The following is a 25,936-nucleotide window of genomic DNA, read 5'->3' on the forward strand; positions in this document are numbered from 1 at the left end:
CACGCTCACCTTCCTGGCCATGACCTCAGACTCCTCGGAGCTCTCGGGGGCTTTCTCGTAGGCCTTCCCCACCCGCGCCACAAAGTCCTTCACGGTCTCACAGAGCACCCTGCGGAGAGGAGGAGGGGAGGCTGGGCCTGGGGGAGAAGGCGGGCGAGCCCCGGCCCAGAAGCCCCTCTCCCAGAAGCCTCCGGGGGCCGCGCTCGGGCACGTACTTGGCGGAGGAGATGACCACAGAATGCTGGTCCGAAGTCAAGATTTTGGACAGGTGCGCGGCCACCGAGTCTTCGTAGAAGAGGATCTGCTGGACCTGGGGGGGGGGGGGGGGCACAGACAGGATGAGCCGGGCCCCCAGGCTGGGGACCACTGGGGCCGTCCTCCCTGGTGAAGCCCCGGCCTCGGTCAGTCAAGGTGGCCTTCTCGGCCTCCGGCCCCACCCTCTGGGAAAATGAGGCCGAGACTCCTCCCCACCGGAGGCCGAGACTCCTCCCCACCGGAGGCCGAGACTCCTCCCCACCGAAGGCCGAGACTCCTCCCCACCGAAGGCCGAGACTCCTCCATGAGGAAAGAGGGAGCCGAGGGACGGCCCGGAGAGGACATCTCAAGATGGCAGCAGGGGGTGGGGGTGGGGCTGCTACCTCCGAGTCCTCACTGAAGTCTTCCGTCACCGTGGAGGACGACGCCTGCCGGGGGAGTTTGGTCTCGTACACCATGATGCTCCACCTGGGACCCACAGGGACTCGGTGAGCCGCGGCTCTGCCCGGGCAGGTCCGTGACTCTGGGGGAGGGCCCCGAGGCCCAGCAGCGCCCCTCCCCCGAGGGCCTCCCAGGGCCCGGCTGGTGCAGGAGTGCTCCCGGACGGAGGGGGCGCCCCTGCCCATTCTCCCTGGCACCGAGACCCAGCGCTGGCAGCCTTGGGGTGGGGGGGCTCCCAGACCCCTCGCTCTGCCCGGCAGTGCGCCCCCAGCAGAGCGGGCACGGCCCCCCCAGAACCACGCGAGCCCCGGCCCCTCCCCCCACACTCACCGGTCCAGCATCTTGGTGCTGGCCCGCTCCAGCTTCTCCAGGATCTGGGGGAGCTGCGTGTCGTCGTCGCAGGCGGAGCCCCAGCCCAGCACGCGGGCCAGGTCGTTCCCGGTGCCGAGGGGCAGCACTCCCAGCTGGCACTGCCACCAACGAGACCAGCGTTAAATGCCGGGCGGAGCTGCTGTCACCGGGACGCGGGACGGGGCGCGAGGACCCAGAGAAGCTGAGCGGGGGCGGCTCCCTCTGCCCCCCCCCCCCGCCCCCTGACACGCCGGCCGCTCCTGCCCACAGCCCGGCCCCTCTGGGGGCTCCTCCCAGACCACCCTGCTGCCCACCTGAGCTGGCCTAAAGAGCCTGGGTTTGACCCCAGAGGCCTCGCGTCAAAGCCACCCCCCACGTGTTTGGGGCCCCCCGGGCTGGCTGCGTCTGGGCCCGGAGCCCGGCTACGACTGTGCCAGCCCCCACCTCCCCTCATCCCTCCCGTCTGCGCCATGGCCCTGCCAAGCACACAGTAGGCGCTTAGTGAACCAAGGCCATCGAGTCCCCCAATCCTCAGGGAGCCGGAACCTGGGGCCCCGAGCTTGCCCTGCCCGTCTCAGGCTCACGGGTGCCCAGGCAGGGGGCGCACCTGCCACCCACCGGGCCCCTGGCAAGGCCCAAGGCCTTGGGACCGAGATGGGCAGAGCGCACTTCTCAACATCCACCGCCAGGTGGCGCCGCAGTGACTCGCCGGGAGGGCCCCTGGACTCCCCAAAGCTCTGAGCCGCCTCCCGGGGCTCCCTCCCCTTCCCAGCCAAGCCCGTAAAACATTTCTGGGAGCTTCCCTCTAGGCATCTCTAAGGGCCCAAGAAAGTGGGGGGCACAGGGGACAAGAAAGCTGCTCGGCGGGGATCATGACCCCGCTCCCGGGCCCCGCCTGCCCCACGGGGGGAAACCTCCCAACGCACCTGGTCCCCCCTAGGGCCCCCCCACCGGCTTCCCCAGGGCGGGCAGGGGGCGGCAGGCTACCCTTCTCTGCGTGTTCTATGATCTGGCGGATCGCCTTCTTCAGGCTGTTGGCTCTCAGCATGAGCTGCTCCCGAGGCCGGAAGATCTGGGGCCGCGCGGGGCAGGCCGAAGCGATGGAGGCGCAGACGCCGCCAGAGCCGTCGCCATCTTCCATCTCCTCCGCGATGGTGGGAGGGGGGTTGGGCAGCGACGAGGAAGCCTGGGACTCGTCGTTCAACGTCTTCAGGAGCGAGTCCAGCTTCTCTTTGAGCACAGAGCACTGCGGGGAGGCGACGGGGAGGCTGCGAGGTCACGGAGGATGCCGGCCTCCACGTGCCCAGGCCCTTCGTCGTGGGCCCACCAGCCTCCTCATGCCCGTGCCCTCTGCTCTGTGCCCTCTGCCCCCCCACGTGCCCCCCGCCACGCTCACCTTCCTGGCCATGACCTCAGACTCCTCGGAGCTCTCGGGGGCTTTCTCGTAGGCCTTCCCCACCCGCGCCACAAAGTCCTTCACGGTCTCACAGAGCACCCTGCGGAGAGGAGGAGGGGAGGCTGGGCCTGGGGGAGAAGGCGGGCGAGCCCCGGCCCAGAAGCCCCTCTCCCAGAAGCCTCCGGGGGCCGCGCTCGGGCACGTACTTGGCGGAGGAGATGACCACAGAATGCTGGTCCGAAGTCAAGATTTTGGACAGGTGCGCGGCCACCGAGTCTTCGTAGAAGAGGATCTGCTGGACCTGGGGGGGGGGGGGGGAGCACAGACAGGATGAGCCGGGCCCCCAGGCTGGGGACCACTGGGGCCGCCCTCCCTGGTGAAGCCCCGGCCTCGGTCAGTCAAGGCGGCCTTCTCAGCCTCCGGCCCCACCCTCTGGGAAAACGAGGCCGAGACTCCTCCCCACCGAAGGCCGAGACTCCTCCCCACCGAAGGCCGAGACTCCTCCCCACCGAAGGCCGAGACTCCTCTCCACTGAAGGCCGAGACTCCTCCATGAGGAAAGAGGGAGCCGAGGGACGGCCCGGAGAGGACATCTCAAAATGGCAGCAGGGGGTGGGGGTGGGGCTGCTACCTCCGAGTCCTCACTGAAGTCTTCCGTCACCGTGGAGGACGACGCCTGCCGGGGGAGTTTGGTCTCGTACACCATGATGCTCCACCTGGGACCCACAGGGACTCGGTGAGCCGCGGCTCTGCCCGGGCAGGTCCGTGACTCTGGGGGAGGGCCCCGAGGCCCAGCAGCGCCCCTCCCCCGAGGGCCTCCCGGGCCCGGCTGGTGCAGGAGTGCTCCCGGACGGAGGGGGCGCCCCTGCCCATTCTCCCTGGCACCGAGACCCAGCGCTGGCAGCCGTGGGGTGGGGGGGCTCCCAGACCCCTCAGTCTGCCCGGCAGTGCGCCCCCAGCAGAGCGGGCACGGGCCCCCCCAGCACCACGCGAGCCCCGGCCCCTCCCCCCACACTCACCGGTCCAGCATCTTGGTGCTGGCCCGCTCCAGCTTCTCCAGGATCTGGGGGAGCTGCGTGTCGTCGTCGCAGGCGGAGCCCCAGCCCAGCACGCGGGCCAGGTCGTTCCCGGTGCCGAGGGGCAGCACTCCCAGCTGGCACTGCCACCAACGAGACCCGCGTTAAATGCCGGGTGGAGCCGCTGTCACCGGGACGCGGGACGGGGCGCGAGGACCCAGAGAAGCTGAGCGGGGGCGGCTCCCTCTGCCCGCCCCCCCCCGCCCCCTGACCACTCCTGCCGCTCCTGCCCACAGCCCGGCCCCTCTGGGGGCTCCTCCCAGACCCACCCTGCTGCCCACCTGAGCTGGCCTAAAGAGCCTGGGTTTGACCCCAGAGGCCTCGCGTCAAAGCCGCTCCCCACGTGTTTGGGGCCCCCCGGGCTGGCTGCGTCTGGGCCCGGAGCCCGGCTACGACTGTGCCAGCCCCCACCTCCCCTCATCCCTCCCGTCTGCGCCATGGCCCTGCCAAGCACACAGTAGGCGCTTAGTGAACAAAGGCCATCGAGTCCCCTGATCCTCAGGGAGCCGGAACCTGGGGCCCCGAGCTTGCCCTGCCCGTCTCAGGCTCACGGGTGCCCAGGCAGGGGGCGCACCTGCCACCCACCGGGCCCCTGGCAATGCCCAAGGCCCTGGGACCGAGATGGGCAGAGCGCACTTCTCAACATCCACCGCCAGGTGGCGCCGCAGTGACTCGCCGGGAGGGCCCCTGGACTCCCCAAAGCTCTGAGCCGCCTCCCGGGGCTCCCTCCCCTTCTCAGCCAAGCCCGTAAAACATTTCTGGGAGCTTCCCTCTAGGCATCTCTAAGGGCCCAAGAAAGTGGGGGGCACAGGGGACAAGAAAGCTGCTCGGCGGGGATCATGACCCCGCTCCCGGGCCCCGCCTGCCCCACGGGGGGAAACCCCCCAACGCACCTGCTTGTGAAGGTTGAGGCTGTCAATCTCAGACAGGACCCATCCCACGCTGCCGTCCCCGCCGCACACCAGGATCCGGAAAGTGTCGAACTTCTGGAATAACCGCAGTCTGGGGAGGGGAGAAAGTCCTCTGTTATGGGGGTTCCAAGGGACAAGGGCCATCCCCACGCTCCCTGGCCTGATGCTGAGAGCCCATCCTGCCCGCTGGCCGCCCCCCTGCCCCATGGTACCCTCTGTGCCCTCTGGCCGCCCCCCTGCCCCATGGTACCCTCTGTGCCCTCTGGCCGCCCCCCTGCCCCTAGGTGCCCATCCTGCCCCTGGGTGCCCATCCTGCCCGCTGGCCGCCCCCCTGCCCCTGGGGAGCTTCTCCAGGGAGACCAGCACGGAAGCAATCTCAAGGTCCTTTCCATGCCCGGCTGCCAGGAGGCGTCCCCGTCACAAGGACTTGGGCAGCTCTTCCCTAGGGGCCCGACGCCCTTTGCTCCCCAGGCTTCCCTTGGCAGATGGAGGAGGAAGTGGGGGAGGCTCCGAGGACTCGGGCCGATGACCCAGGGGTCACAGGCAGAGCTGGACGGGCCCGAGGGCCCAGACCCGGCTCTCCTGCCAACACGGGGCTGGCGCCCACGCCGGGGGGGAGGGGGTGACTCCCCCCCTCCCCTCTGAGAGCAGAGGCCGGCTCCCGGGCTTTGGGCGGTTCTCAGGGTGGACACCTTGTAACGGGCCCTTCCTGCAGGAAGGATAAACTGAGGTCCAAAACCCCGGTGTCCCCCAAAGCAACCCCCACGGACTTGGGTGGGCAAAGGTGTTCACGTGCCGAGAGAACGAGACCCAGCGCGCCGAGCTCCGTCTGTTTGCTCTCCTGGTTTTCCCCCAACACAATTCATAAAGAAATGTCCATTCAAAAAAAAGAAATCAACTCCAATGGTGCTCCCCACCCCAAACCACAATCCGGGGAAAGGACAGGGGTCTTGACCCCAATTATGGGCTGAGACCTGAGCAAGGAGGAGCCCGAGCAGAGCTGCAGACCAGTGACCCCAGTGACTTCTGGTGCAAAGAAGAACCAGACGGCCTTGGGGTGGGCGCCCCTCGGGGGCACGTCCGGGCTCGGTCGTCCTGAGACCCGGGCCGTGAGAGGCCCGTCTCCCAGCACGGAATCCTCCATTACTGCCGGCCGAGTCCCGGGGACAGAGCCGGTCTGGCCCGGCCGTTTCAGACCCAATCCCCCGCCCGGGCTCCTCTGAATCCTGGTCTCGGACCTTCCAAAGGGGGCCCCCCTTCCAGCGTGGGCCACGAGCCTCAGCCAGAGGGAGGACGGAGGACCCGGACCGGAGTGCTCCCGGGGGAGGGTCCGGATGAGCAGGACGGGCTCCGGACTCAGAGCTCCCCCTGCCCCTTTCCACATCTGTGTCCTTGGGCAAACAAGAACAACTGAGACCCTCCCTGTGAGGGGCAGGAGGGAGGGGGAAGACAAAGGGGAGGAAAGAAAGGAGGGAACGAGAGAAAGGGACAAGGGGGGAGAGAAAGAAGGGAGGAGCGAGGAGGATGGGGGGAGCCGCGCCCTCGCCCCCCGTTCCGCCCCTACCCCAGGTGGGGTCCTCCGTTCATGAGGTCGAAGACCTGGGCCGGGTTCAGCAGCTGCTTGAATCTGCGCAGGAACTTCACGCCCTGGTTGTCTCCGCTCTTGGAGTTGACAAAGACCAGCAGGGGGCTGGTGCAGGACGGGGGGCACGTGGCTTTCCAGAACCCTGGGGCAAAGAAGAGAACCGGTCAGAGCCCCGGGGCGGGGGCACCTCTGGGCTGGCCGGGTCTCGGGGAGGGGCTCTGGGGCCCACGTGGCCAGTCGCGCCCCTCCAAACTCAGCTAGGATCCGCAAAGACCCCGCCCCCTCTTCCTGCTTTGCCCTAATTTTAGCTGCCCTGTGTCATTTGTGCCAAGCTGGGAGGAGGGGGCTGCCCCTCCCTCTGGGGGTCTCCTCCCTCCCCCTTGCTCCCAGACCTGCCAGGCCCACTTCTGACGCCCCCCACCCCCGACACTTCCGTCTGGGTGCTGCCCCACGCCCTGTTTCTGCCCAAGTGCCTTTTCCCGCTTTCCCAACAGTCTCAGTTGTGGGCCGGATTCTCCCCTGGACGGGGGTCTCTCTGGGGCTGGCGCCCCCGGCCCCTTCTCTCCCCCCGCCCGCCCTCGGAGGCTCTGGGCCCCTGCTTTGAATGCTCACGGCCTCCTCTCAGCCTCCCCCTAACTCACAACCGAACGGGCCCCGGTCCCAGGCCCTGTGGCCGGGGAGCCTCCCGTGGGGCCCCCAGAGGCGGAGGTGCTGTCGCTGGCCGTGGCCCAGGGCGGCACCGGGGGTCTCTGGGTCTCCTCCCCCGCCCCCTGGGGCCCACCCGGGCAGCGGGAAGGGGCGGGGCCGCGGCACCCACCGTCCGAGTCGATGCTGTTCAGGGCGGTCGGGGGGATGACGGACACCTTGCACAGGCCCAGGGGGCACTTGGCCAGGAGCGAGTCCTTGCATGACGTGTGGACCTGAAACGACAGCGTCGGTGACCGGCTGCCCCTTCCCCCTCTGCACTGGGGGGGGGGATTGCCTAAGTCTCGCCATGTCCCCCCCCCGCGCCCCTTCCTCTGTTGCCAACAACAGCTGGCACGTAGGTGGCACCTTAAGGCTTTTCAGCCCCTCTGGGCCTCCCCACGGCCCAGGTGCCACCATTACCCCCATCTCGGGAGCACAGAGGCAGCCTGGGTCACACGGCCGATGAGCGTCTGCCCCGTGGCCCCCCCGCTTCCTCCAGGCCCTTCCTGGCGGCGCCCGCCTCCCTCCGTGCCCCCCAGGGCGCTCCCCAAAGGTCCGCGACCTCTCCCTTTGTCCTTCTGGGAGGTCCCTGACTTGAGGCCTGCCCGCTTCCCAGGACCACCGGGGGCTCACTCGGGGGCAGCCCCCGGGCCACGCTGCCGGTCCCGGGCCAGGGCAGACACGAGGCGCCCCGGGAGTCCCCAAGGTCAGAGCCACCGGCCCCCAGCTTCCCTCCAGTGCTCCTGCCTCAGTTTCCCCATCGGTAAGATACGAGGTGAATCCCGAGACCCCTTTCGGCGACCGCCACGTTAACATCCCTCCGGGAGCAGAGCTCGGCAGTCAGAGCCAAGGGGGAGGAGGACGGGACAACCACTGCTCCGGGGCCTGCTGCGCACTGGCAGCGTCTGTTCCAACGCCCACCTCACCTGACCCGCCGGTTTACAGGTGAGGAAACTGAGGCAGGCAGGAGTGAAGAGGCGGGCTCAGGCACCCGGAGCCGGGCGGCCATCGTGTCCCTGGGAGAGGGAAAGGCCTCGGGGACGGGGAGCACCGAGGGGGGAGGGTCACAAGGGCCTGTGACTGGCGCTCTCAGCAGCAGATGGGGGGGAGCACTCCTCCCGGCCCCGCCCCCGCCCCCGCCCCGCCCCCGCCCATGCCCCGCCCCCGCCCGGCTCACCATGGCCTTGCACCAGAGGCAGCGCCAGTCCTGCAGCCGCAGCACGCTGCCGCACGTCTTCTCGCACACCGTGCACTTGGCGCTCACCGGGAGGTTCCCTTCCAGCCACTGGTGGGGCATGGAGATCTGCGAGCAAGCGGAGGCACAGGGGGCTGCCCTGGGGCCCCAGCGGCCGGAGCCCGGCCTCCCCTCGGAGAGGGGCCGCGGGACCCCCGGGGCCTCGAGGGCCCCAGCACGCGCACCCCCCTCCCCTTCCCCTCCCCCTCCCCCCGCCCGGGCTCCTACCCCGTCCTCGTCCTCCCGGATGTCCTTCCCGATAGAAGCCAGGGTCGTCCACTTGCAGTTGTTGGTGGCCCGAACGGCGCAGCGCTTGTGGGCTTTGAACTTGCACACTGCGGGGAGGGGGCGGGGGAGAAGTCAGAGGGGGCGTGAGCGGGGCCGGGGGCGCCACCTGGCGGGGGCTCTGCTTGGGGAGGGAGGAAGGGCCAGCCCCAGGCCGGGGAGGGGTCCGAGGCTCCTGTGCCAGGAACAGGCGGGGGTGGGGGTGTCTGAGGGCTGGGGGAGGCCTTGGCCCACTCTGGGTGCCCTGCACTGTCTGACCTCCGCCCTTCTCTCTGAGCAAGACGACTGCGCCGCCCTTTAGGGGGCAGCCAAGTGTGTGGGGGGCAGGGCTGCCCGGCACTGAGGTGGAGGGCGGTGTCCTAGGCCAACCCGGCCCTCTCTTAGCCTAAGGGGCCTGAGGGGAAGGGTTGGTCCTCCCTCCCAGGGCTGCTGGGGGCACGGGGAGACCCTGATGCGGCCCTCCCCCGGCCCCTCCCTCTCCTCAGGGAGCCCCGCCCCTTCCTTTCCTTGGCCCCACCCTGGCCGCGCCCTCTTCACGGGGAGCCTCCCCGGCCCCGCCCTCTCACGGGGCGCCCCCTGGGGCCGCACCTTCACACGAGAGCCCGTGGGACGTGACCCCCGACAGCGCCTCCCGGCACACGTTGCAGTAGGTGGGCCTGGCGTGGGAGCAGGCGTACCAGTTGTGCATGCCCGAGAAGTGGTCCATGCTGTACTGGGTGGACTGCAGGGGAGAGGAAGGTGGTCACTGGGGAGCGGTGGGGGCTGGGGGAGGAGGAGCCCCTGGGGGGAGGAGGAGCTCCTGGGGCGGGGCCAAGGAGGGGCCCCTCCTCCTCCCCGCCCTCTCGAGGAAGCCCCGCCCCCTTCAGAGCCAGGTCGGAGGTTCCCACCTCAAAGTGCTCTGGGTTCTGCACGGTCTTCAGGGCGGCAATCCAGTCCTCCATCTCCTTCCTGTTGTCGGCGCACAGGATGAGCTTGCGGCACGGAGTGATCACCTGGGGGGGGGGGCGGGGAGAGAGGGGTCCGGTCAGCACCGGACCGAGCGCTGGGGCAGGGGGCGCGGCGACCTGGACCTCGAGCTTCAGTACCTGGAAGCTTTTCCCCAGGAAAGATGCTCTCTTGCAGGCTCTGGCAGCCACATAGTTAAGGAGCACTTCCTGAGCACCTACTGTGTGCTCTGTAAGGGGGGGCTGGAGGAGGGGGCGGACCCTCCCGCGCCCCGGAGAGGCCCCAACACGCAAGTTCTACTCAGAAAGGGGCGGGGCCTCCCCGCCTCCGCCCCTCGGGACGCTCGCGCCATCGCTGCCCCGGCCTTGGAGTCCCTCATTGGGCCAGCCCCCAGGCCCCAACGCGCTCTTGGTTCTGGCCACAAGTCCTCAAGGACCCCCCTCCCCCAGCCCCTTCTTTTATATAAAAGGAAACTGGGCCGGAGGGGGGGAGGGGAGGTGTCAGACTCCCAGGCCAACACCCGCTCCTTTCAAGTCCTACTGTGCGCGCAGCCACCGTGACCTCATCGGACGCTCCTGGCAAGTGGGGGGGTGGCTCTGAGGTGGACAGAGGCTCAGGAGCCGAGTGGCCGGGCCAGAGCTCCGTCTCCCCAGCTGGACAAATGGTCCCTCAGGGTCACTCGGAGGCTCCCTTGCTCCTCGGGTTCCATGTGCAGACCCACGGGGGGAGGGGGGCATTTGCAGGGAAATTGGTGGGCCAAAGCAATGCTCCTGCCCCTCCCCCCACCATCTGCCCCGCCCCCGACCTGTGAAGGGGGAAAACCACCCAACCCCCTGAAACTTCCAATGAGCAGAGCAACTTCTGGCGGTCTGTTCCGCCCCACGGGGTCCGTGGGCTCCAAACCACGCAGTCCTGCCCCCCCTTCCCCCGTGAAGCCCCTGAGCTGGCCGCGAACAGGGACCTAGTCGCGTGCCATCTTCCCCGCGAGCTCCTTCCTTTTCCTGTTTATCGCCGACTGGCAAAGAAACACGAGGTTTCCTGCTTTCTGCCTTCACCACCGACTTCTCGACCAAACCTGCCCAAAGCAGGCAGCCTTTCCCCGTTCAGCGCCCCCTTCTCCACCCCTGGCCCGTCCCCGAGCCAGGGCCCTGCGGGCTCTGGGCACCGAAGGCTCAGCCCGGCTCCCCTGCCCAGCTTCCACGCTGGGGTGGTTTCGAGCTTTTCTGGCTGCCCAGTGTCTGGATGCCAGGAGCCTGCGGTGCCCGCCAGGTCTCACCGTGGGGACGCCCGGAGCTCTGGGGGCCTGGACACCCCTGTGCCATGGCACCAGAGACAATGGGAGGGGAGCCGAGGCGGGAGCCTCGTGCCAGGCTCTATGCCAAGCACTTCACAAACAGCCTCACAGCTACCTTGGGAGGGAGGGGCCATCACTGTCCCCATTTTACAGATGAAGGAACTGAGGCAGCTGCTGGGGGTCTGAGGCTGGATCTGGGCTGATGCTCCGTGCACTGTGGCACTCTGGGGGAGGGGGTGGGAGTCAGGGTCAGTGAGTCGTTGGCTCAGGAGCCTGGGGGCTTCCCATGGAAGGGGGTATCCGAGCCGGGCACTCGAGGGCGGAGCCCATGCCCGGGATGCCGCTCCCAGCAGGGAGCTCTCCCTGGCTTGGGGGCCCGGGCCCGGGCTGGGAGAGAGCGTTTGTGGGCCAAGCAGAGAGAGGGCCAGGGCTGGGTCGGGCCTCCAAAGAACCGGAACCTACAGAATCGCAGGCTGTAGGAAATAATACTGATCAATAAAAATAAGGGGGGGCCCATCCTGGATGCCCACCCCTGGATCGCCGGGAAAGTTGGTGGGCAAGGGCCCGTGTGCGGCTGCCTCCTGCAACTCATGAGTGTAAAAGAGAAAGCTCTGCTGAAAAGCCACGCTGGGCACGGCGGGCACCAAGCCATCCGCCGGGCCGCCCCTCCCAGGGGCTGCAGGCACGGCGTCCTTCCCCTCCCCCCAAGCTGGAACTGGATTGTGGGCACATCAGTGTTCCTCCCGCCTCACCCCCACAGCAGGGTCTGATTACGGCTCCAGAGTCCCCAGCTTTTCATTTCTACTCCGTGGCCTTCTCTGCCCGTCCAGCTGCACCCGGCACGGGCTTGGACCTGCCTCGAGGGGCCTCTCTGGTTCCACCTCACTGGGGAAGAGCGTGCTCAGGCCCCTCCCCCACAGCGGACCCTGCGAGAGGCAGCCCCAGAGCAGACTCATGCAGAAAGGAAGCCAGGGAGTCCAAAAGGAGGAAGGGGGGCACTGCCCACTTGGGGACCCAGGCCAGGGCAGAGGTGAGAGACGGACTGGAGGCCACAAGGGGCCGAAAGCTCAAAACGCCAAACGGGGAAACTTCCAGGTCCACTACACCAGTGGCGGGGGGCACCAGGTGAGAGCTGGACTTTGGGGGCGCGGATCGCACACGGAGGAGAGAAGAGATTCCGGGGCCTCCCTCACCCCACCCCCATTTATAAAGGACGGAGCCGGGGCAGCACACCTGGGAAAGGGCTCCCGGCCAGGGCAGCCTCTGGGAGCGTCCAGGCAGCTGGCGTTCGGCCCAAAGGCCAAATCTGGGCCCTCATGGGAGCTGGGAGGTCAGCAAGTAAAAGCGGGGGAGGACCAGGCTGGGTGTTCAGAGGCTGCTCCCAGAGTGTGGGCACGAGCTGGCAGAGGAGGCCAGGCGCGGAAGCTGCAAGCGGAGGACACCAATCCCAGGCCCACTATTCCCAGGCCCGTTAGTCCCAGGCCCGTTATTCCCGGGCCCATTCTCGGACGTCCTCTCTGGCTAAGGAGCCAAAGCTGCTCATCCTCTAACAGAGGCCCTGGACTCCCGGGGCCGCCAGCAGCTCGTGTCCCTCCACAAGGCTTGGGTGGGAGCAGGCCCTCCTGCATCCCCCCTTCCCCCCCCACCTGGCCGGGCCTGCCACCGTTGGTTCCGTTTTCCCACAATTAAATCCGAGTTTAAACATTCAGCATCCTGTTTACATCCTTCGGCCAAGAGCCGGTCAGGACCAGGCCCACAGCAGAGGACGCAGACACCGGCCCGTCAGGAAGCGACCGTCCACCTGCCGGGGGAGGCTGACCACTGGCCGTCTCCAAGGGAACGTGGGAGCCGCCCCCAAAGCCCCCTTTCCCGCCCAATCTGGAGCACGGCCATAGGCGGCCTCCCCGGGAGGCGCACACGAGAGGCTCAAGTCAACTGTCCCTGGGGGGCCGAGGGCCATTCCTGAGCCCCTGGAAGAGCCCCCAGAGAAACCCCTGGAGAAGCCCCTGAAGGAGCCCCCAGAAAAGACCCCGAAGAAGCCCCCAGAGAACGCCCTAGAGAAGCCTCTAGAGAAGTCCCTGGAGGAGCCAGGTGCAGAGTCAGCAGAAGCCGGACACCACGATCGCCAAAATGACGTCAACAGGAAGGAAAACGAGCAGAACCCAAGCAGGCGGCCGAGCGAGAGGAGGCCAGAGCCCGAACACAGGGAGCCCTGGGGGCGCACGGTCAAGGCAAGCATCACAACGAAGCCTCCGTGGCTCCTGCCGACAGCGCGGAGAGCGCCGGGCCCCGCGCGAGGCCCGCTGCTGGTCAGCCTCAGTTTCCTCAACAATCCAATGGGGATAATAAGAGCCCCCAAGGCTGTTGTGAGGATCCAGTGAAATCAGATTTGTAAAGTTAAAGGCCTGGCATACAGTCGGTGCCATATAAATGAGGAGCCTTCTTCCTTCGCCTCCACCTCTTCCTCCAGTACAACAATCGTGGCTGCCCTCCCGCTCCCGAGCCCCTCCCCTCCCACTTGTTCCCAAATTCTGAGGAGAAAAAGAAAAATAGAACTCTAGTAAGGAACAGGACGGCCTGCGTCTGCAAAGCACAGAGGGTGGTCTTCTTTGGGGGGCGAGCAATGCTTGAGCCCCATTTTCATGGGAACGGTTTCAAAGAGGGAACTCACACTCGCTCACACTCGCTCACACTCACTCACACACACATGTCCATGCACCATGTGCGCCAACCTCCCCGAGGCGACTGTCTGTCTGTGACCCCTTGGTGATCTTCCGCCTTCGCCTCCCGAAGACCACTGACAGAAGTCCCTGTGCCCGGCCCAGCTCTGGCAGGCTGAGAACCCTGGGATGCCCCGGCCTCCCAGTGCCAGGCCATGGCGCCGTGCCTACGCCATCCCTCCCCCTTCCTTTGCGATCCCAGCTGGCAGAAGGGGCGCTGGCCCTGGTTTCTCTATGTCAGCTCTCCTGGCTCCAGCCTGGCCAAATGGGACAGGTGCAAGAAAAGGGAAGAAGAAGTCCAAGAGGCCGCCAGGAGAGGGACTTGCCCGGGGTCACATTCGAGCTCTTGGACTCACTGTCTTCTCGGGGGCCCCCGCCCCACCCTCGCCCCCCGCAGCCTCACAAGCTGCTGCCCAGCTGACACTCCTGACGAGAGATGGGGCCCGCTGGGAGGGAAGAGGGCACAGCCCAAAGAGAGAAGGTCAATATCTGAATGTTTTGCTTATGTAAGATGATTGTTTCAACTTTATGAGTCTAGAGAAGAACTATCAAACTCAAGCTCTAACTCTTCAGGAAGGAGGGGATGAGGTTAAAATGTAATTGGGAAATTTAACAAAATAAATTAAAATGCAATAAAATAGATAATGTAAAAAAAAAAAAAAAAAAAAAAAAAAAAAGAAGCAGAGCCCAACTTGAAAAGTTATGAAATAGGATGGAAAACAAACAAAACCCAAAACAAACCCAGAGCCCCAATCACAGAAAGTTCCTATGGCTACAGGGAAGATCAAAACACCAGCTCAAAGGAGGAAAGCAGTGACTCAAAGAAAAACACGAATTGGTCTCAGGTCCAAATAAATCCTTAGAAGAGCTCAAAAAGGACTTTAAAAATCAAATAAGAGACAGAAGAAAAACCAGGAAATTAAATGAGAGTTATGCAAAAGAATCATGAAAAAAGAATCAATAGCTTGGTAAAGGAAGCACAAAAAAAAAAAAAAAATGCACAAAAATCATTGAAGAAAACAGCCCCATAAAAGTAGAATTGGCCAAATGGAAAAGGAGGTACAAAAAGCTCACTGAGGAAAATGATTCCTTAGAAATTAGAACTGGGCAAGTGAAAACTAATGAGGAATCAGAAAGTCAAAAGAATAAAAAAAAATAGAAGAAAATATGAAATTTGACATTGGAAAAACAACTGATATGGAAAACAAACCCAGGAAAGATAACTTTAGAATTATAGATCACCTGGAAGCCTAGATAACATTTTTCAAAGAATTATCAAGGAAAACTTCTCTGATACCTAGGAACAGAAGGCAAAATAGTAACTGAAAGAAGCTACCCAGCCCCTCCTGAAAGACATCAGAAAATGAACATTCCCAGGAATATTTTAGCCAAATTCCAGAATAAAAAAGAAAATATTGTAAATGGTCAGAAAGAAATGATTCAAATCTTGAGGAACCAAAGTCGGGATTATACAGGATTTAGTAGCTTCTACATTAAAAGATCAGGTGACTTGGAATATAACACTGTGGAAAGCAAAGGAGCCTGGAACAATCCCACGCAGCAAAACTGAGCATAACCTTTTAGACACAAGACTTTTAAGCATAATTGATGAAAAGCCCAGAGCTAAATAGAAAATTCAATTTTCAAATGCAAGACTCAAGAGAAGCATAAAAGGTAAAGAGGAAAGAGAAAATATATGTTATTTATTTAATAAGGTGAAACTGCTTACACTCCTGCAAGGAAAGATGGTACTTGTAACTCTTAATAATTATATTGCTATTGATTTGGAACTATGCTCAAAAAGTTATCAAACTGTGCATCCCCTTTGATCCAGCAGTGTTTCTACTGGGCTTATACCCCAAAGAGATACTAAAGAAGGGAAAGGGACCTGTATGTGCCAAAATGTTTGTGGCGGCCCTGTTTGTAGTGGCCAGAAGCTGGGAAATGAATGGATACCCATCCATTGGAGAATGGCTGGGTAAATTGTGGTATATGAACGTTATGGAATCTCCAATTGATAAATGGTCAAAGGATATGAACAGACAATTTTCAGAGGATGAGATTGAAACTATTACCACTCATATGAAAGAGTGTTCCAAATCATTATTGATCAGAGAAATGCAAATTAAGCCAACTCTGAGATACCACTACACACCTGTCAGATTGGCTAAGATGACAGGAAAAAATAATGATGAATGTTGGAGGGGATGCGGGAAAACTGGGACACTAATGCATTGTTGGTGGAGTTGTGAACGAATCCAACCATTCTGGAGAGCAATCTGGAATTATGCCCAAAAAATTATCAAATTGTGCATACCCTCTGATCCAGCAGTGTTTCTATTGGGCTTATATCCCAAAGAAATACTAAAGAAGGGAAAGGGACCTGTATGTGCCAAAATGTTTGTAGCAGCCCTGTTTGTAGTGGCTAGAAACTGGAAAATGAATGGATGCCCATCAATTGGAGAATGGCTGGGTAAATTGTGGTATATGAATGTTATGGAATATTATTGTTCTGTAAGAAATGACCAGCAGGATGAATACAGAGAGGACTGGCGAGACTTACATGAACTGATGCTAAGTGAAATGAGCAGAACCAGGAGATCATTATACACTTCGACAACGATGTTGTATGAGGACATATTTTGATGGAAGTGGATTTCTTTGACAAAGAGACCTGAGTTTCAATTGATAAATGACGGACAAAAGCAGCTACACCCAAAGAAAGAACACTGGGAAACGAATGTAAACTATCTGCATTTTTGTTTTTCTTCCCGGATTATTTATACCTTCTGAATCCAATTCTCCCTACGCAACAAGAGAACTGTTCGGTTCTGCAAACATATATTGTATCTAGGATATACTGCAACATATCCAACATATAAAGGACTGCTTGCCATCTAGGGGAGGGGGTGGAGGGAGGGAGGGGAAAAAAATCGGAACAGAAACGAGTGTCAATATAATGTAATTATTAAATAAAAAATTAAAAAAAAAAAAAAAAAGAACGTTATGGAATATGATTGTTCTGTAAGAATTGACCAGCAGGATGAATACAGAGAGGACTGGAGAGATTTACACGACCTGATGCTGAGTGAAATGAGCAGAACCAGGAGATCATTATATACCTCAACAACGATACTGTATGAGGATGTATTCTGATGGAAGTGGATTTCTTCGATAAAGAGAGCTAATTCAGTTTCAATGAATCAAAGATGGACAGAAGCAGCTATACCCAAAGAAAGAACACTGGGAAATGAATATAAACTGCTTGCATTTTTGTTTTTCTTCCCGGATTATTTATACCTTCTGAATCCAATTCTCCCTGTGCAACAAGAGAACTGTTCAGTTCTGCACACATATATTGTATCTAGGATATACTGCAATCTATTCAACATGTAAAGGACTGTTTGCCATCTGGGGGAAGGGGTGGAGGGAGGGAGGGGAAAAATCGGAACAGAAGTGAGTGCAAGGGATAATGCTGTAAAAAATTACCCTGGCATGGATTCTGTCAATAAAAAGTTATTTAAAAAAAACTATACTGCTATCAAGGGGATTTAGGAGTATACATCTAGAGAGGGTAAGGGGCTAGGTTGAATTTAATGTGATAATATAAAAAGAGGCAAGAAAAAAGGTTGCCCTGGGAGAAGAGAGAGGCAGAAGGGAGTAAATTATTGTGCGTGAGGAGAGATGGAAGATCTATTACAGGGGAGGGAAGTAAGGGAGAGGGCTTAGCAAGGCTTGAACCTTATTCTCAATGAATTTGATTCAAAGGGGGAATAACCCACACATCCAGTTGGGTAGAGAAATCTTGTCATATGTGGAAGAAGGAGGGGAAAGAAGCAAAAATGGAGGGGATCCAGTGGAGAAGGGAGAGAGAGAGAGAAAGAGACATGGAGAGAGACCGAGAAAGACAGAGAAAACCATCAATAAAGAGAAGCAAAAACAGGGAGGGAAATCCACAGTAATCTTAACTGTGAATATGAATGGGACGAACTCTTCCATAAAACAGAAGCAGATGGTGGATATATATATTATAGAATATATTGCTTGCAATAAGAAATACATTTGAAGCAGAGAGACACACCGAGAGTAAAGGCAGGATATAGTAATGCTTCAGTTGAAGTAAAAAAAAAAAAATCAGAGATAGCATTCTTCATCTCAGACAAAGCAAAAGCAAAAATATTTTTTCCTTGAGGCAATTGGGTTAAGTGACTTGCCCAGGGTCACACAGCTGGAAAGTGTTAAGTGTCTGAGATCACATTTTGAACACAGGTCCTGGTGCTCTATCCACTGCGTCACCTAGCTGCCCCCCAAAATAAGTCTAAGAGATAAGTTACCACAGACAATGAAGTAATATCAATAATAAATATATATGCACCAAATGGCATAACATCAAAATTTCTAAAGAAGAAAAATAGTTGAGTTACAGGACAATGAAACTGTACTAGTGGGAACTTAGATTTATCTCTTTCTGAGAGGAAAGTCGAACACAAAATAAGCAAGGAATTGAAGAGACAAATAGAATTTTAGTAAAGTTAGATAGGGCAGACCTCTTAGAAAAGTGAATGGGGGTGGACAGGAATCTATCTTTTTCTTAGCAATGCATTGTATCTACACAAAAATGACAATGTATCAGTGCATAAAAACCTCACAATCAAATCGAAAATATTAAATGTATCCTTTTCAGATTATGATGCAAAAAAATTCATTTAAAGATAGATGAAAATTAATTAGAAATCAATTATAGAACAAGTTATAAAAACAATCAATAATTTTATTAAAGAAAATGACAATCAGACAATATACCCAAATCTATAGGGTACAGCCAAATTAGTACTGATGGGAAATTTTCTATCTCTAAAAGTGTGCAGCAATAAAAAAAGAGAAAACACCTCGATGAATTGGACATGCAATGAGAAAAAAACTGGGGAAAGAACAAATTAAAAACCCCCAATTAAGCAACAAATGGGAAATCCTGAAAATCAAAGGGGAGACTAATAAAATTAAAAGTAAGAAAACCATTCAACTAATAAGTAAAACTAAAAATTGATTTTTATGAAAGAAAAAAGTAAAATAGATAAACCATTGGTTAATTTATTTTTTTAAAAAAGAAAAAACAAATTACCAGCATCAACAATGAAATGGAAATTGAAAATGAAAAGGGTGAATTTACCACCAATGAAGAAATTCAAAGCAATAATGAGCTACTTTGCCCAACTGTATGTCAACAACTCTGCCAATCTAAATGAAATGGATGGATATTTACAAAAATATAAATTTCCCAGACTAACAGATGAGATGAGGAAACAATATTAATATTAATTCATAATATTTAAATAACTTCCATTTTAGGAAAAGAAATCAAACAAGCCATCAATGAATTTTCTAAGAAAAAATGCTCAGGGCCAAATTCACATGGTGAATTCTACTAAACATTTAAAGAACAATTCATCCCAATATCATATAAACCATTTGGAAAAACAGGCAAAGGAGTCCTACCAAATTCCTTTTATGACATAAAAATGGTTTGACAAAACACAACGCTCATTATTATTAAAAACATTAGAGAACATAAAACCTTTTTTCTTTTCAATTTGAAGTAGCATCAATCTAAAATAAGGATAGGGAATCTTTGGCCATATAAGGCCTATGAAACTGCATATTCAATTGCAGGTAATGATGAGCTAAAAGCTGAAAGGTACTACAACCTGCCACTGCTTGAATTCTATAAGTTAATGATTTTGTATGGCCCACAAACGACATTATAAATATCCAAATGGGCCTTGGAGAAAAAAAAAAAAGATTCCCCACCCCTGACCTAAAAATCATCGTACTTTATGCACTATTTATAATAGGACTAAGCTAAAAACCTTTCCAATAAGATCAGGGGTGAAGCAAGGATGCCCATTATCACCACTATCATTCAATGTTCTATTAGAAATGCAAGTTATAACAATAAAAAAAGAAAAAGAAACTGAAGGAATTAGGCAACAAGGAAACAAAACTATCACTCTTTGCCGATGATATGATAGTGTACTTTGAGAATCTTAAAAAATAAACTAAAAATTAGTTGAAATAATTAACAAAATGGCAGAATAAAAAATAAAGCCACCCATATCATTAGCATTTCTAAATATTACCAATAAAGTCCAGCAACGAGATAAAAAATGAAATTCCACTTAAAATAACGGTCCACAATATAACATACCTAAGAATCTACCTGCCAAGACAAACCCAGCAACTCTATGAAAATAATTACAAAATACTTTTCACACAAATAAAGCCAGATCTAAACAACTGAAAAACTATCGACAATAATAAAGATGGCGATTCTAAATCGGTGCACTCATTCAGTACCATACCAACCAAACTACCAAAAATTATTTTACAGAGCTAGAAAAAATAATTACAAAATTTAATTGGAAGAACAAAAGGCCAAGAATATCAAGGGAATTAATGGGGAAAAAATTTGAAGGAAAGTGGCCTAATGGTATCAGATCTCAAACTCTATCATAAAGTGGTAATGCTGAAAACCATATGGTACTAAGAAACAGAGTTGTAATTCAGTGGTATAGATTAAGTACACAAGTCATAATAGTAAATGACCATAATAACGTAGTGTTTGATAAACCCCAGAATCTAAACTTTTGGGACAAAAACTTATGGAAAAACTGAAAAACAGTAGGGTATGAACTAGGTATAAACCAACATCTCTCATACCTTACACCAAAATAAGGTAAAAATAGGTACAAGATTTAGACATAAAGGGTAATACCATAAGCAAATTAGATGAGCAAAGAATAGCTTACTTGCCAGATCTATGGAGAAATGAGGAACATATGACAAAATAAGAGGTAGCGTGATGAGATATAAAACAGATAACTTCCATTTTATTAAATTTAAAAGGTTTTATACAAACAAAAATAATGCAACCAAGATTAAAAGGAAAAGAAAAAGATGCAAAATCCTTTTTTATAGCAAGTTTCTTTGATAAAGATCTCCTTTCTCCAATACACAGAGAACTGAGTTGAATTTATAAGAACGTAAGTCATTCCTAATTGATAAAGTCAAAGGATCTGAACAGCGGTTTTCAGAAGATGATATCAAAGCTATCTATAGTCATGAAAAAATGTTCTAACTCACTATCGATAAGAGAAATACAAATTAAAAGAACTCTGAGATACCACCTCACACTACCGGGTTGGCTTATATGACAGAAAAGGAATATAATAAATGTTGAAGGGGATGAGAAAACACTGGATCACATGTACTGCTGGTGGAACTGTGAACCAATATAGGCCCAAAGGACTATAAAACTGCAAGTACCCTTTGATCCGATAATACCTCTGATGGGACCGAAACACAAAGACATTAAAAGGGATGAGGGTGGGAAAGGACCTATTTGTACAAAAGTATTTTAGCACTTCTCTTTGTAGTGGCAAAATATTGGAAACTGAGGGGATGCCCATCGATTGGGGAATAGCTGAACATGGGCTATATGACTGCAGTGGGATATTACTGTGCTATAAGAAATGATGAGCAGAAAAACTCAGAAAGACTTGCGTGAACTGATGGAAAGTGAAGTGAAGTGAAGAACTAGGAGATAGGATGATCGAGAGCGAACGATTTAGCTATTCTTAGCAATATCATGATCCAGGACATCCCAGAGGACTCGAGAGGAAAGATGCTCTCCCCTCCAGAGAAAGAACCCATGGAGTCTGAATGTAAGCTGGAGCAAACTTTTTTTCACTTTCTGAAAATGTTTTAAATTTTCCAATGAGTCTGTGTCTCTTACAACATGACTAGTATGGTGCGCTCCCAGAATGGACAAACAATATTTGGCATATGCTTTGTAAAACTGAACACGCATAACCTATATCGCTAACCCTCTTGGGAAGGAAAAGGGAGAAAATGTGGAACTCAAAAGTTCTTAAATGCTAAAAAAACATTATTTTAAAAAGGGTAAATATTTATGAGATATATAAAGTAGCACCAATAATATTTTTTTAAAAGAAAGGGGAAAGGGCTGATCCAAAGGAAGAGTCATGAGGGCAGCTCCGGCAAATGGCCCTTGGCTGGATGCCCGGACGGGGATCTTTTTTTAAGAGGTTCTGGGAACCAGAAAGGAACAACCAAGACTCCCCTGGTGGTTTGCTCAGCGAACCGCTTTCCCTCCCTCTGGTGAATCTGCTGTGTGTCACTATGCATTTGTGCTTTGGGCGTCCATCCCATTTCCCTACTCAGAGTCCACAGGGCTCAGCACACATGGTAGGTGCCCAACAGACGCTTCGAGCGGCGACTTCTACTGTGGGAGGGCAGAGGGCAGATGGGAGGCCCTGGAGGGGGCCTAGACTAGACCTCAAGCTGTGTCCATGGAAAAAACTTCCTGCCTCTATTTTTACCAGGCTCTGACTGAAATGAGCATTTCCTTCAGCTACAGAAAGCAGCCACATGGCCTGGTGGATGGAGCAGCAGGCCTGGAGTCAGGAAGACCCGAATTCAAATCTGGCCTCTGATACTAGCTGAGCAGGTGTCCTCATCTGTAAAATGGGCAGCACTCCGAGATCTTGGCTAAACAAATTCTCCAGTGGGCCCCCAAAGTCGGACACGATTGAAGAATGACTTAAGAGTTCTCCATTGTAAGAATACAAGGAGAGCAGGTAGGAAGGGGGCACCCAGGAAGCAAAGGCCCAGCAGGGTACAAGGTCAGCCAGACTGAGTGGCGGAGCAAGCCCCCAAATTCAGCTTTCCCAACTCCCCAGAGAGAGGGGGGAGGAGGGGCCGGGGACCCCATCCCCTATTGAGACGTTCCTGCCTGGCCTTTGATCATTTGTGTCAGCGCCCTCACGAGCTGGCTTGGGAGATTGGCTAGGAAGCAGGGTGCTGGCTCGCACCTAAGGGCTTCCAGAGGGAGGTCTCCCCTGCTCCCAGGCCTAAATGCCCTGCCTGTTGGGCCGGCCCACCCTGGGCCCCGCCACGTGCTGCCAGGAACCCTGCCCCCAGAACAAGCAGAATTTAGGATCCGCTGGGAAGGGACCCTGTCCCAAAGCGCTGCTTCCGGGGCTTGTTAGCTGCCCACCCCAACGGGTCCACTGAAGAATCATGGCCTTTCTGAGCCTTCTTGGGCTTGGGAATGGCCACCTAAGACCAAGCATGAAGCTCTCTTGTCCCATCTCCCTGTCCCCGTGGGATTCCCAGGACTCAGACGCCGGAAGCATCGGGGCCAGGGCTGTCTCGGTCCCTTCCTGGGCCAGAAACTGGCCCACCACAAAGGGCACTTGCTCAGGGCCCTGCAGCCACCGTTACATGGGCCTGGGGCCCTCAGGGAAGTCCTAACGAGGAGTCGGAGTCCTCCCGGCCACCGTCCTGAGTGGGGGGGACAGAATCTGACACTCGCCTATCATTCATGTGAAGGAAGCAGGAAATGGGCTCCTCCGGTGGCAAAGCGCAGACAGCCCAAGCTCTTCAAAGAAAACCTCAATGATCTTAACTGATCTGACCGCTCCGAGGCCACGCTTGGCTGAAGCTACAGCTGGAAAGTCTGAAACGCCGCAGCTGTTTACCCTGAACGAGTCTGCCCCGGGCCAGCCCCAGGAGCCGGCCCCACCGGCGTCCCAAGCACTCGCCCTCCCCCACGCGCCTCTCTGGAGAATCCTCTGGGTGCCAGCTGGTACCCAGGCTGCCGACAGGGCTTCGGGCCCAGAATCCCCCTTACCTGATGGCTCCCTCCCCCATCCACCTCTGCCCCGAAGCCGCCGCCCGCTCCACAAGGTCTCAGAACCGAGCCCAGCTGGGAAAGCCCGGCAGTGCCCTACGGAGTTCTGTAGGTCTGAGGGGTCGCCAGAAAAGAAACGAGGTCACTGTCACATGGCCCTCTCCCTGCCCGAGGCAGGAGCAAGAGACGGAGTCAGGGAAAGAGATTAAGGCGCTCAGAATGATTTTGGGCTAAATATAGCTCCCCTGGTTTGCTATTTTCTGAAGGTGGCTAAGAGTGGGCGTGGGACGGGATCTGATAAGTGCAGTCACTTCCTATTACTCACATCCTGCCGCTCCGGTGCTGCAGAAGCCCACGAAGCACATCTCTGAAGCTGCCCCCCAGGCCCGGAGACCAGGGGGCACGTGCACGGTGAGCTTCCTCGAGGGCAAAGATCCCCCGGGAGCAGGAGGGGCTAGCACACTGCTGATGAGGCGAAGGGGAACCCGAGGGGTCCCGGGGGGAGGGGGGGGCAGACTGCTGCCCGCCCCTGCTTCGGCCCTGCAGGCCTTCTGAGCATGACAAAGGCATGACTCGAGACCTCTGTTGGGCCCTGAGCTGAGAAGGGAGGGCCAGGGCCCCTGGGCTGACTGGACGGCCCCCAGAAAGTCCCCCCTGGGGCCGCTCGCTCTGGGCAGACAGACCAGGGATTCTGGCACCGGGGGGACCCAGAAGGGGCCGGCCAACCCAGGAATCCGAGAGGGGCAGAGGGTGAAGACCGAGACCGCCAGCCAGGAGCCCAGTGGGGGCAGGGAGTGATCTGGAGGTCCAGCCAGGGCTGATGATGTCAGTGATCCTCACAATGGCCCTCGGAGGTAGATGGTCTCATCTTCCAGGTGAGGAAACTGAGGCAGACGGGCCAAAGCTAAGTGTCTGAGGCTGGATGTGAACTCGGGCTTTCCTGACTCTGGATGGAATGGAGTTCAAAAAAGAGGTGGCTGCTGAGAGGGGGTTATAAAAGAGAAGACGGTTTGCTTGCAAGAATGAAAGGCCCAGAACACCATGGGAAACAGTGGGAAACCGTGACGGGAGACAGCCTAAAAGCCTCAAAGCGCATCACAGAGCAGCGATCATCAAAGCATTCTGGTCCTGGCTCAGAAAGCGGCGGAGAAGAGGAAGGGATCGGACAGAAAAACCACGGCCTTAAAGGACCGCAGGAATCGAGCGTCCGGCAAAGCTTTCGGAAGCAGAGCTCACTGTCTGACGAGAACGGTTAAAAAACGGGAAAGCAGCTCGGCAGAAACTAGCTCCAGACCAACAGGAGTCCAAATGGGGACACGATTGAAATAAAAAAGGGGACACCAGAAGCAAATCAGGGAGCGTGGGAAATTTTACCTGTCAGATCTATGTCAGGGAAGCATTTATGATCAAAGAAAAAACAGAAAGGATCACGGGAAATAAAATGGATAATTCTGGTGCCAAGAAATCAAAGTCAGGTGGGTCCTTCAAGGGTGGGGGAGGAGGGGGGCATGGTGTCATTCAATGACCGTGATCAAGTACAGGGAAGGCTCGTGACTCAGATGAGACCAAAGACTTTAACAAGAAGCACAAATAGAACCGAAATAGGAACTCGCTCACGTTTCTGGGAGGCCATGGGTGGGCAGGGTGCCCCATGATGCTTTTCACCATAGAAGCCAGAGGGAACCCCTGATGGGGGCAGCAGCCCCCTCAGAGACCGGGGAGAAGGGAAGAAAGACGAGGGGTCTGGTCCCGGACAGGCTGAATCCGAGAGGCTGGGGGGGAGTTAGCGGCTCCCAGGGCTTCCTGCTTCTGCCACCGCCGCCTGCAGAAGCCCCCTTAGACCCCCTCTGCGGCTCTCCCCAGCCTCGGGGACACCTGACGCTGTTGGGCTCCTGGTAAGAATGAGATAAAAACCCCACATGGACGAAAGGATGAAGGAGGGAAGAAGAGGCAGCGGAGTCAGAGCGAGGGCGGCCCGATGGCGTCACCCAAGCGAAGCTGCCGAGACTGAGTGGAGGGATGTGGGGACACGGGCCCGTTCTCCAGGAAGAGCAGGCAGAGCTGCTGGCACGGCACCCACAGAGTCAGACTGGCCGAGGCTGGGCCACGGGGGGAGCTGCCGTCAGTCTGGGGGCCCTCCCCACCAAGGATGAACTGCAGGGCCAGGAAGGCCCTCTTGGCGGCCGTGCTTCCCAAACCTATGCTTTATCCTTGGAACAAGCCGCAAGCAGAACTTATCAGTCCTGGTGAACAAATGAGGGAAACCGAGGCACCGGGCTATGAAGAAGTGTGTCCCCAACGCAAGTCTCGGACTCCCTGGCCCAGAGAAAGCTAAAAAGGGTGTTTATGTTAAAAACAAACAAACAAAAAAAAAAAACGAGACAAAGCAGCCAGCCTCCTTTCCTACAGATAATTCCCCGGAAGGAGAGAAACCTTGGAACGGCCCTGGAAGCCGGATTGTGCCACCTGTCCGTCCACCTCTGAAAGCACCACCCGTCCTGTCCTGCAGGGTCCCGGTCTTCCCCAGCCCAGGCTAGTGCAAGTCAGTTCCCTTAATGACTGCTTGCTGCGCGCCAGCTCCGGGCAAGGCCCGCGAGAAATCCCGAGGAGCCGCCCTGGCTGCAGGGTCCCATGGCCAATCCAGGCCGGAGTCTTCACCACAGAAGGCGGCCCAGCCCCGGGGGAAAGGCCTTTCCCCTTCCTGGGTCTCAGCTCCCAGAAGCCTCAGGAACCAGGTCAGGGGAGAAGGAAACTGAGGCAGAGAGACATTACCGGCTCAAGCTCGGACAGCAGGGACAGGGACACAGGGCCAGCGAGTCCCAAGTGCTCCGTGGGCCACTCGGACCCGCCTGCTCCTCTCTCTGTCCTCGCAGGGAAGGCTGCTGGTCTGGGCCTGAAATGAGCCCCAAATTCTGACCTCTGACCCCACCCCAAGGGCTGGAGAAAAGCAAAGCTGAGGCACTTTTCCCTTTCTCTGGATGTGTTCCCATGGGGGGGGGCGTGCCCGGCTATGGCCCGAGAGCCCCCTCTGTCCCCCTCCCTTCC

At 56.5% G+C, this 25,936-nt stretch overlaps 1 protein-coding gene across 7 annotated transcripts in view; it reads right to left on the reverse strand.

The window, feature by feature from the left end:
* DGKD (diacylglycerol kinase delta) overlaps window positions 1–25,936 on the reverse strand; it is a 67,637-nt gene that overhangs the window by 15,953 nt on the left and 25,748 nt on the right. For 2 of the 7 annotated variants that reach the window (XM_051999288.1, XM_051999282.1), the window contains exons 4-14: window positions 9,108–9,212; window positions 8,809–8,941; window positions 8,164–8,270; window positions 7,879–8,004; window positions 6,832–6,934; window positions 5,994–6,156; window positions 4,412–4,520; window positions 3,462–3,601; window positions 3,074–3,158; window positions 216–310; window positions 10–109 (exon numbers count right to left, since the gene is read on the reverse strand). In XM_051999288.1, the coding sequence (XP_051855248.1) occupies window positions 10–109; window positions 216–310; window positions 3,074–3,158; window positions 3,462–3,601; window positions 4,412–4,520; window positions 5,994–6,156; window positions 6,832–6,934; window positions 7,879–8,004; window positions 8,164–8,270; window positions 8,809–8,941; window positions 9,108–9,212 (1,266 nt within the window). Of the gene's footprint in view, window positions 1–9; window positions 110–215; window positions 311–638; window positions 724–1,026; window positions 1,167–2,034; window positions 2,294–2,443; window positions 2,544–2,649; window positions 2,745–3,073; window positions 3,159–3,461; window positions 3,602–4,411; window positions 4,521–5,993; window positions 6,157–6,831; window positions 6,935–7,878; window positions 8,005–8,163; window positions 8,271–8,808; window positions 8,942–9,107; window positions 9,213–25,936 lie in introns of all 7 variants that reach the window. The other 5 variants (XM_051999289.1, XM_051999287.1, XM_051999285.1 and 2 more) reach the window with 5 other exon arrangements.

The sequence above is a fragment of the Antechinus flavipes genome, chromosome 4 (genome assembly GCF_016432865.1).
Source record: "Antechinus flavipes isolate AdamAnt ecotype Samford, QLD, Australia chromosome 4, AdamAnt_v2, whole genome shotgun sequence".
Classification (NCBI taxonomy): Eukaryota; Metazoa; Chordata; class Mammalia; order Dasyuromorphia; family Dasyuridae; genus Antechinus; species Antechinus flavipes.